Below are 10011 nucleotides of genomic sequence, written 5' to 3'. Positions count from 1 at the left end.
ACAAAAGTTTCTACTGAAGGCTCAGTACCCACGCTGAGACCACAAAGCCACACCATGGAAATGCCACGAGAATCACAGCACAGCCTGGGTATCTCTGGGCCCGTGATCCAACGTTGCCACGTGCTTTGTTACTGGGCACAAGAAACCCTGTACGTTTAGGCCAGAGGTTCTCAATCAAATGAGAGGGTGCTTTTGTCCCCCAGAGAAAGGTAGCAACTTCTGGACATTTTTGATTATCATGACTGGGGCGAGGGGGTGTTACTGGTGCATTGTCAGTAGCGGCTGGGGACACTGTTCATCATCCTAGAACATTCAGGAACACGTGCCCCCAACATAGAATCACGTGGCCCCAGTGATCCAAGTCTCAGACACAGCGGACACAGGCCCCTTCCCTCCCCTCTCCTCCTGCACAAATATTCCAGATAATTTTTGATACAAATTCTGCTTTAATGTAGAAAAAAAAACAAACTCGTGTACATACATAAATACCATTTAGGGGTATAAATAAAGTAAGAAAATAAAGAGATGTACATATCAAACACAATAAATTACTCATAAATATCACAGTGGAAACCAAGTGCTGGAAAACGGACTCGATCTCCATGCGGCTTTGACAAGTTACCGGTGAGATTCGGGGCTTTCAGATCTTCTTTTTCCTGGCTTTGGAATGAAAGGGTCAGGACCCCAGGCGGAGGACTCGCTCTGACCTTTTCAGGTCAACATCCCAGCGGGTAGAAAGGAGGTGGGGGTCAGACCCCAGAATGAGGTGAGTGAACTGCGGGGAGGAAGCCTGTAGGGTTCCTTCTCTAAGGGCCCTCAAGTGACAACCCGAGATCGATTCCCTGGAAACCCCAGCCACCGTGGCAAGGAAGATGCTGCCGGGACTGGCCATGCCTCTGAGCAGGCGGCAGTGTGGCCATTCACCTTAGGGGACCAGCCTGACCCCGGGTAAGTGTTGACCATGTGCAGAGCACTGGTGAAGGGGGGGAAGAGGAGGGATGGATAGACTGCCTTATCTGCCCTGGGTGGGTTGCCAAGGGGTCCCGTGAGGCTGTCCAACCCAGAGCCAGCCATAACAGGGAGTTCTCAAGATCGACCCCGGCTGGAGGGGCCTCTGGGCTCCCCCTGCTCCTGGAGCTTGGTGGTGCCTGCACGTGGTTACTTCCATGCTGGAGGAGCTTGGGGAGGCCCAGTGGTCCTTCTTGGAGTTGAGATCTGGAAGAATTTTCCCAGGCAGTAGAGTCAGATTTACCTGAGGTTTCACAAAGTTGATTACCTGCCCATCAGTTTAAAAAAAATAACTGCTTTTCCTCTGGCCGTGCGTGCTGCAAAAGAATAGGAGGAGAGAACTGCTGAGAAGTTCAGCTTGGCATAAGAACCTTGCCAGAGGCAGTGAGCTCTCCGCCAGTGGAGGTACTCAGGCAGAACCAGGGCAGCACAGACTCGTCCAGCAGGGTTGAGGGGCTGGGGTAGGTAGAAGCTGGGTGGGTGGGGTGGAAGGCTTACCATTTTATGATCGTACAAGTCTATCCGCTAGAAACCGGCACAGCCCATGTAAAACTTTGTCTATGTACAAGTTCTAAATATTTCCTCCTAAAGCTACATAGAACCTGGACTCAGGATCATACAGGAGTAGAAAACCCACTCCGCAAGCACCTCAGGCCTGGGGTCCTGGTCTCCAGGGCCAGGGTGGAGGGGAGAGGACAGAGCCTCCATTAATTATAGAAGCTGGGACTCTTCACCGATCCCAGTTTGGTGGCGAGCCCGAAAGGGTCCATGCTATCTGTTTTCAGGGGCAGAAAGAAATCAGGCTTCAGGGGTTCCTGGAGGTCTTCGGGTTCGGCCGGGATGGTGGATAGCATGGGCAGAAAGTGAGACAGCGGCAGGAAGCCCCTGCTTTTAAACAGCTGCCTCTGCCTGGAGCTGCTCAGGGAGACCGGGAGATGGTGCTTCCTGGACCAGTACACGTTGTAGCCGTCAGGACGGATCTCCTCCTCGAAAGCGCAGTCCTCGGCTGAGTACTGGGTCTGCGAAGCAAAAAAACAGCCTCAATCGGGGCCCACCGGGCTGGGTGACCAGCAGAGACAGCCGGACAACCAGGAGCAGGCGTCCATGCCATTGGCTAACGGCCCACGCCATTAGCCAAGGATGTATGCAAGTTTATAAAGCACGGAGGTGTATAAAGTACATATATAAACACATATATATTTAGTATGATGTTATATATACACACATATAAAATGCAAAGCATGTGTTATATTAATATACCCATTAGATATTACATCATATTAACATATAAATGTTATAATTAATATATATGTTATAAATAAAACATAAATTATATAACATTAAATATGTGTTAGACATTAAACATATATATTAAACACATACGTTAGCATTGCAGGCGGATTCTTTACCGGCTGAGCCACAAGGGAAGCCCCAAAATATATATAGGTACTTATATATTTAGTATGAAAGCTTTTTGTTATATATTAATATGCTCATTAAATACACATCACGTTGAATTCACATGTAAATAGTAATGTCACAGAAAATACATGTGTAACATTAAACATATATACTCAACATATTAGACATATATGTACTTTGTATACCTCTATACTTTATAACCTTCAACTATACACACATACTTCAGGTATATTTCATGTGTTCAGTGTATATTCTCAGTATCTATACATAGCTCACATAGATCCGTTGTATTTTTTCACTAAGTCACATCACTTTTTAAACTTGGTCTTGTTCTGAGCAACATCTATAAAGTCACAGCCTTGACAGGCATGCAATGCTTCCCTCCCCGACGTTAAATATATAATTATTGCCATGAAAAAGTCCCTTGTATTCCACAGGCGGTTTGGGAAACACTGCTAACTAAGTTATCCTTTTAGAATCAGTCTTTTAATTAAGAATCACGAGTAATCCAATCTGGAGCCCAGATGAAAGCATCTATTTCCCATTTAGACCCAAATGACTGTGGTCTTGAGCCTTTTTGTCTGAAGCTCTGGTAAGAGAAACCTCAGTCCCTCTGGCTCCTTTATTCAGTAGCTGCCCTCCAGGCAGCCTGCCAGGATCGTGGAGATAAAGGCAGCCCCCTCCCCCCAGGCCAGGAGGAAGCCTGCACCCCGTGGGTGGCCAGAAAGTCAGAAGGCAGAACTTTGAGAGTGAGCTGATGGAGTCCCAAATGCAGAGGGTCAGTTTGTCTTCAGGACACAAGAGCACAGCCAAAGGCGGGGAGCCAGGAGGGCTCGGCCATAAAATGCCCTGGGAGGCACCCAGTCTCATTTGTGCCCAAGCCTACAAAGGTCACTTCACTGCAGGTGAGGGAGCACTGTGCTTAGATAAGGCCCTGATAAGGCCTGCATCCAATGGAGCAATATGCCCAGCTGCCGTGCGGGGGAATAAGGCCACCAGACTGAGGGGAGAAATGCAAATTGATAAACAAGGGAATTAAAATCAAATAGAGTGACTATTTCACCCTGCTGGTTCTTTGGGAGAAACTGACATCGCATTTGCCAAAGAGAGAGTGAAATGACTTCGAGTTTCTGGGAGGATGTGGAATTGTTTATTTTTTTTAATCTTCAAGTTATGCTAAACTGTGACCGCAGGACCTAGAGGCAGAACAAGATTTTAGTTGAGGGACCCTCAGTTTGGATTAGAATGATGATAGGTTAGACCCAGCCGCCCCTGCGGGGGCTCTGCCCCTGAAGCCCCCACCACCCCTAAGTAAACCTCACATGGGTTGCAATTGCGGGGGCTCGGAGTGGCTTTGGGTATCAGCTTTCTTGCCTCCTTTCTTGTCCTTTCACGCGGGATGCCATAAAACCTGAGCCAGGTTTATTTATCTCTGGATAAACAGAATAAAGGGGCACCAGAGCCACAAAACACTGAGACACTAAAGAGATCTGAGCTGCGGACAGGAGGGCATCCTTGGAGGGCCGGTGCCCTCCCCTGCCCCTGCTGCCCCCTGGCCCCTGGCCCTCCATCGGAACCCCGGCCCAACAGGGCTGCATGGAGGCCCTGCGCCAGGCCGGGACCTCACACAGCCTCCGCTGCGCGCCCGGGGGTCTCAAGTTCCCTTTGAACTCTCAGCCTTTGTTCCGGCGACCAGAGAGCCGGCATCTGCACACTTCCTGCGCCCCCAGACTTCTCTGGCTACCTAGGCCTGCCCTCCCACCGCCACCCAAAGAGGCCTCTGCCGTACAGGTGAGCCCGACAGGAGGATGAGTGCGGCCACGAAAATAGGACCCCAACGCGGCTACAAAATAATCTATTTTTTAGCGGGTAAAAATTAATTTTAAAAAGCCTCTTCAATCCCAAATGTAATTTTGCTTCTGACTTAAAAAAAAAAAAAAGTTGTGGATACACCCTTTTTCTTTTTTTCCTCCCCAGCCACCCCCCCACCCACCACTTAAAAAAAAAACACACACACAAAACTACTGCAAGGAGGGAGGGGAAGGCGAGCGCCACGCGCGCTCAGGGCAAAGCCGAAAACGCCCACGGTGGGCTCCCCGTTTAACATCGAAGCGCCGACTTCCTCCGTCCGACTGACCTGCCTCTAGTTCAGGGGGAATGCGAAGGCGGGGCCTCACCCGTTCTCCATAAACTTACAAATTAGAAAGTGGGACAGAAGAGTAATCCGGGCCTCGCCGCCTTCCCCTCTGAGTTCCACACCGGCCGGGACAGAGCAAACAAGGAAACTGAACCTGACCCTGCGCGCCCCCCTGCCCCGCAGGCCCGGGCCCCCGCGCGTCCGGCCGGACCGAGACACCTACCAGCCCTTGCATCTTGCCGTCGGCGTCCATGCAGAGGTACAGCACGCTGCGCTCGCCCTTGATGGCCACGGTGCTCAGAGCGACCGCCCTGATCTCCATCAAACCTGGGCGGGAAAACAGCACAAAACTGCAGCCGGGACCCGCGGGGCCCACAACTCGTGAAAGTGGTTGGTGGGTGTACAGGCCCGTCCTCCCTAACCCCCCAGCCCCTCTCCATGTCTGGAGGCTCGGGATGGGAGTGGAACGCCCAGGTGCCAAGACCTGGAGTTCCCCGGAATGGGGGCGGGGGGAGGTCCGCAGAAGCCGAAGTGGGGGAAGGGGAGGAGAGCGCATCGGTGCAGTAGGTCCACGCACCCATTGCCCCCTCCCCCAGCTCCTCCCGCAGTCGGGGGGTCGGGGAGGGAGTAGATCGCTAAGTGCCAAGAGCCGGGGTTCCGGGAGCGAGAAGGGGGCAAAGGGAAGAAGGGGCGCTGTGACGGGTGGGGGCCCGGCGGGCACTCACTGTGCGCGCTCTGGACCTGCGCGCAGTCCACGGCGCCGTCGGAGTGGATACGCAGAAAGCAGCTGTAGAGGCCCTGCGGGCCCGCGGTATACAGGTGCCGCAAGCGAACCGACTCGCCCCAGCCGTAGTGCACGTGCGGCCCCGCATCCGAGAAAGCCAGGGGGCGCCCGGATGCGGCCAGCCAGAGGCCAGCCAGGACCAGGGCGCGGGCCACGGCGCACCGGCTCGGAGCGCTCCGCATGGCACCTCTCTCGGGCTCGGAGCTCTGCGCGCAGATCTGGCGGTGAGGGTGCGGGAGGCTGGGCGGCGGCCCCGAGGCCCAGCGGGACAGAGCGTGCGGAGGAGGGGTGGCCGTGCCCTTGAGCCAGGAGACCGCTGCACGCTCCGGGCACCTGGGCACCTCTCCAGCTCCGACGGCGTGTCGGCTGGCGGCCGGGGACCTTATATAGCGCGTCTGCCCGCGATGCGAAGCCCTTATCGGGATTGCATCAGCCCTCCGCCCCTTGCACACACCCACTCACACCCCGCCCCCCGACCCAGCCTCTCCCTGGGCCCCGCCCGGGTGACCCCGCCCATATCTGGAAGTGAAGGAGGCCCTCTTTCGCTGGAAACTTGAGGGGAGCTCCTCCTGGCGGCGCTGGGGCGAGGCCAGGTCCCTTCCGTCTGGGCGAGTTTGATTTTGTAAAGAAATGAAGCGGACGGCGGAGCCCACCCCCACCCCCTCGCCCAGGCCATTGGTTTCAACCCCCCACCCCCCAGGAATGTTTTCGTCGCCGGGCGCTGGCCGGGGCTGCGCGGAGCCGGGGTCCCGACATCAAAGACGGGGGCGGGGGACACTGAGCTTTGCATCCTTCACTCCCGGTGGGAAAAACCCCGCCTCGGCTTTGGGTCTCCCTCCCCTACAATCCACATCCACTCGCTCACGCCACGATTCCAGCCCTTAAAGCCCCGGGGGTAGAGCGGTCCACTGGAATTTATTTTCCCCCTGCAGCTCAGAGCTTCTCACGTTCTCCGGCTTTATGTTCTTCAGATTCCTGCCCGGCCCCCCTTTCCACGCCAGTACTTTGTCCCCCGGCTTGGGGCCAGGCGCGACCTGGGCTCTCGGAGGAACAATAGGGTCGCGCGGGCGAGCGCTAGATGGCGCTTCAGCCCGGGTATCGGCCAGGCCCGGCCCGCGGCGGTCCCTGGACCCGGAGCCTGGGAGGAGGGCGCCTGGAGGGGGGCAGGGTGGGCTTGCAAGCTGCAGACTGGGAAACTGACTTTCCAGGGCGCGTAGCGCAGGGAGGCTCCTCTGTTTTTGCTGTGTCTTTCGTCGTCGGTGCTGTCCTTGGGTCCCTGAGAGCTTCTCCAGGGGCTGGGCGTGCAGTTCGCGGGGCGCGGGGCGGGCAGGAACAGGGGAGCACCTTACCTGGTGGGGAGGGGCAGGGCTACAGTGGTGGGCGCTGCTTGCGGGGAGGAGGGGAGGCGTGTGGGGGGTGGGGAGAGGCACCAGTTGGGGAAACTGGGGCCACCTAGTGAAGTGGCCACCCCCCCACCGCGTCCCCCCGACCCGCAAACCGGATGGCTTTTCTGATGAGGCTCAGAAAAAGACCACATCTGGAGAATGCCCCTGCGGGAAAGAGAGGGGTTCTTCTAGGGACGAATGTTGGCTCAACACTGGTTCTTTCTCATTATTCCTCTAACAACCTGCCCCCCAACTCCAGGATGTGGGGCTCCAAGGAGGCTGGTTTTGGGGAAAAGCCACACTGGCTGAGCCCAGGAGCGCCGGAGGAGGGCCCACAGTGGAGACAGGGAGAGAGAGCCACGCCAGGCCTGATGAATTTCAATGAGTAAAGACCACGTCCATACCCCAGCCGGTGACTGGCGTTAATGACGGAGCGCGCAGAAAATGTCACCAGGAAAGTCTTTACAAAAAAAGACATCATCTCGAAAGCTTTATGGGCCGGGGACCCCCACGCTGAGTGTCTTGGTTCAGAAAGCTGGGGCTTCTGTTAAATCTAATTACTTCCCCCCTGTGGCTTTAAATCGACAGCGGCTCCTATTAAACTTAATTACCCTCCCCTGCAGCTTTCCTTGTAAAGACCCTGGATAAATGCAGGGCATTGAAGAGGATGGCAGAGGGTGCGCTGGGGGCCATGCCCCAAATCTGGCTGGGGGAGGAGGGGAGGCGGCCTCTGGTTCCACCCACAACATCTCTGCTGCCCCTCCTAAGGCCAAGTGGGCGGAGAGAGGCCTGCCCCCACCCCCTCGGCCCCCATGCAGGAGTTCAGGAAGCTGGGAGAGGCCTGGGCAGCTCCCTGCACCCAGGCCCTGCTCTGAGCATCTTCTGCCCTCCCCCAGTGAACAGGTCTCAGTTCAGTTCAGTTGCTCAGTCATGTCCGATTCTTTGCCACCCCATGGACTGCAGCACGCCAGGCCTCCCTGTCCATCACCAGCTCCCGGAGTTTACTTAAACTCGTGTCCATCGAGTTGGTAATGCCAGTGAACAGATAGGGGGCCCCAGAGTGACCTGAGGCTGCCCGGGTCAGAGTGCCAGAGTGACCCAAGTTCGCACAGTATCTAAGTGGTGAACCCAGGCTGTCAGGCTTGTAAATCTAGGTCAAGCTGCATTTCAGGGAGGCTGTGTGGCCTCCTAAAAGGGGCGAGGGTCCCAGGGTCAGACCCTCGGCAGCATGGATCACGCCCGGCCACTCCCCGGGCAGGTCATGAACCCGCTGGGGCTTCTTGCCTCCTTATGCCTCCAGCCTTGTCTGGAGTCGCACTGGAGAGTGGACAGACAGTGCCTCAGATACAGTTCACAGATAAGGATAACCATCTGCTCAGGGGCTGCTGCGTACGTGGAATGTCGTGGTCAGAGCAGTGCTCTGCAAGTTTCGGTGATTTATCCATGCTACATGTGAGGAAGCTGAGGCTTACAGACTTGGCCAGGCAGCCAGCGAGGGTTGACACCCCGGGTGGTCAGGCCCAGCGCCTGTGCTGGCTTGCTGGTACCCCTGGTCTGTGTCAATCCTGAAGGAAATCAACCCTGAATTCTCTCTGGAAGGACTGATACTGAAACTGAAGCTCCAACACTTTGGAACCTTTTTCATTAGAAAAGACCCTGATGCTGGGAAAGATTGAAGGCAAAAGGAGAAGGGGGCGACAAAGGATGAGATGGTTAGCCAGCATCACCGACTCAGTGGACATGAATCTAAGCAAACTCCACGAGAGAGTGAAGGACAGAGAGCCTGGCGTGCTGCAGCCCATGGGGTCGCCAAGCGTCTGAAACGACTTAGCGGCTGAACAACTGGTGTGAGCGGTTGGAGGAAGCGGGGAAGCGCAGAGGAAAGGCGGCGCTGGTCAGCGGGGGGCGCTGTTGCCCACTGTGGGGCTCTCCAGGTGAGAGCCTGATGGAGATGAGGACCAACCGGCTGCCAAGCTGCTCACTGCAGACCCCGCCCCCTGCAGCCCCCGGTGTGCTGGGTGGAGCCGGTTTTCAGTGTTCAGGCTGCGTTTGATTTGGTCCAGGTGGCTGAGCCATCTGACTCACCCCGGTGAGTGGAGTGGACAATGCAAGCCAGGTCCAATCCCCGCCATGCCCCGTCATCCCCATGCAGGGCCCCAGGGGTCTCAGGCCCAGATGGCCAGAAGAGCTTGGCTTGGCGGCTTTGTTCTGGATCTGATGTTGGCTGCCCTTTTTAACCGCCCTAAACCCTTCTCCTGGGGTCTCCCCCCCTTCATCTGGGCTTGTTGGTTTTGTTCTTCTGATGGTGGTCAATTTCCATTGTTTCTAAACCCACATCCCAACAGCTACAAAGATCTCCTCTTTTAGCTTGACTTCCGGGCTTTGCATTGTAAAAGTAATCCCTTTTCTTTTCACTTTTCAGTTAGAAATTTACGTTACAATGTCCGACGTGCCTTCTTAAATACACAAGTACTTCTCTGTGCTCATCCCAAACCCCCTGCTCCCACCGCTTGGCGGAGAAGTACTTTGTAATTACAGAAACTTCTGGGTGTTGGTAAAAAAAAAAAAGGAAAGAAAGAAAATCTTCATCAGTAAAAAATAAGAACTTGAGGGCAGAAAAATGGTGAAGTCTTGGATGGGTTGGAGGGGGACTAGCCACACAGTGAGTTCTGGACCTCCCTGAGACTGGAACTCTGGGTAGGGTAGGGGACATCTGAGTCTTAGCCTGTGATATTTTTGCTAGAATCTATTCCCTGGTGGCTCAGACAGTAAAGCGTCTGCCTGCAATGCGGGAGACCCAGGTTCGATTCCTGGGTCGGGAAGATCCCCTGGAGAAGGAAATGGCAATCCACTCCAGCACTCTTGCCTGGAAAATCCCACAGATGGAGGAGCCTGATAGGCTACGGTCCATGGGGTGGCAAAGAGTCGGACACGACTGAGAGACTTCACTTCACTTCACTTCACCCAGGTGGCGCTGGTGGTAAAGAATCCCCCTGCCAATGGAGGAGATGTAAGAGACTTAGGTTCAGTCCCTGGGTTGGGAAGATTCCCTGAAGGAGGGTGTGGCAACCCACTCCAGTATTCTTGCCTAGAAAATCCCCTTGGAAAGAGGAGCCTGGTGGGCTACAGTTCATAGGGTTGCAAAGAGTCAGACACGACTGACTGAGCGACTTAGCACGCACACACTGGGACATGCACTCTTTTCCCCAAAGTGTTCGGTTTCATTAAAGCCCATTTTCCCCGTTAGGATCATTATTCTAAAGAGGGCTCCCCGC

At 55.1% G+C, this 10011-nt stretch overlaps 1 protein-coding gene across 1 annotated transcript; it reads right to left on the bottom strand.

The window, feature by feature from the left end:
- Window positions 1-495: 495 nt before the first annotated feature.
- Window positions 496-5769, bottom strand: FGF19 (fibroblast growth factor 19). The gene is made up of 3 exons (XM_055583292.1): window positions 5293-5769; window positions 4791-4894; window positions 496-2027 (listed from the first exon to the last, which is right to left on the bottom strand). The coding sequence occupies exons 1-3, from the start codon at window positions 5531-5533 to the stop codon at window positions 1716-1718; spliced, it is 657 nt and encodes a 218-aa protein (XP_055439267.1). The 5' UTR covers window positions 5534-5769; the 3' UTR covers window positions 496-1715.
- Window positions 5770-10011: the final 4242 nt, after the last annotated feature.

The sequence above is a fragment of the Bubalus kerabau genome, chromosome 5 (assembly GCF_029407905.1).
Source record: "Bubalus kerabau isolate K-KA32 ecotype Philippines breed swamp buffalo chromosome 5, PCC_UOA_SB_1v2, whole genome shotgun sequence".
Classification (NCBI taxonomy): domain Eukaryota; kingdom Metazoa; phylum Chordata; class Mammalia; order Artiodactyla; family Bovidae; genus Bubalus; species Bubalus kerabau.
Note: the sequence above shows the minus strand (reverse complement) of the source record. Positions and strands in the feature narration are given on the sequence as shown.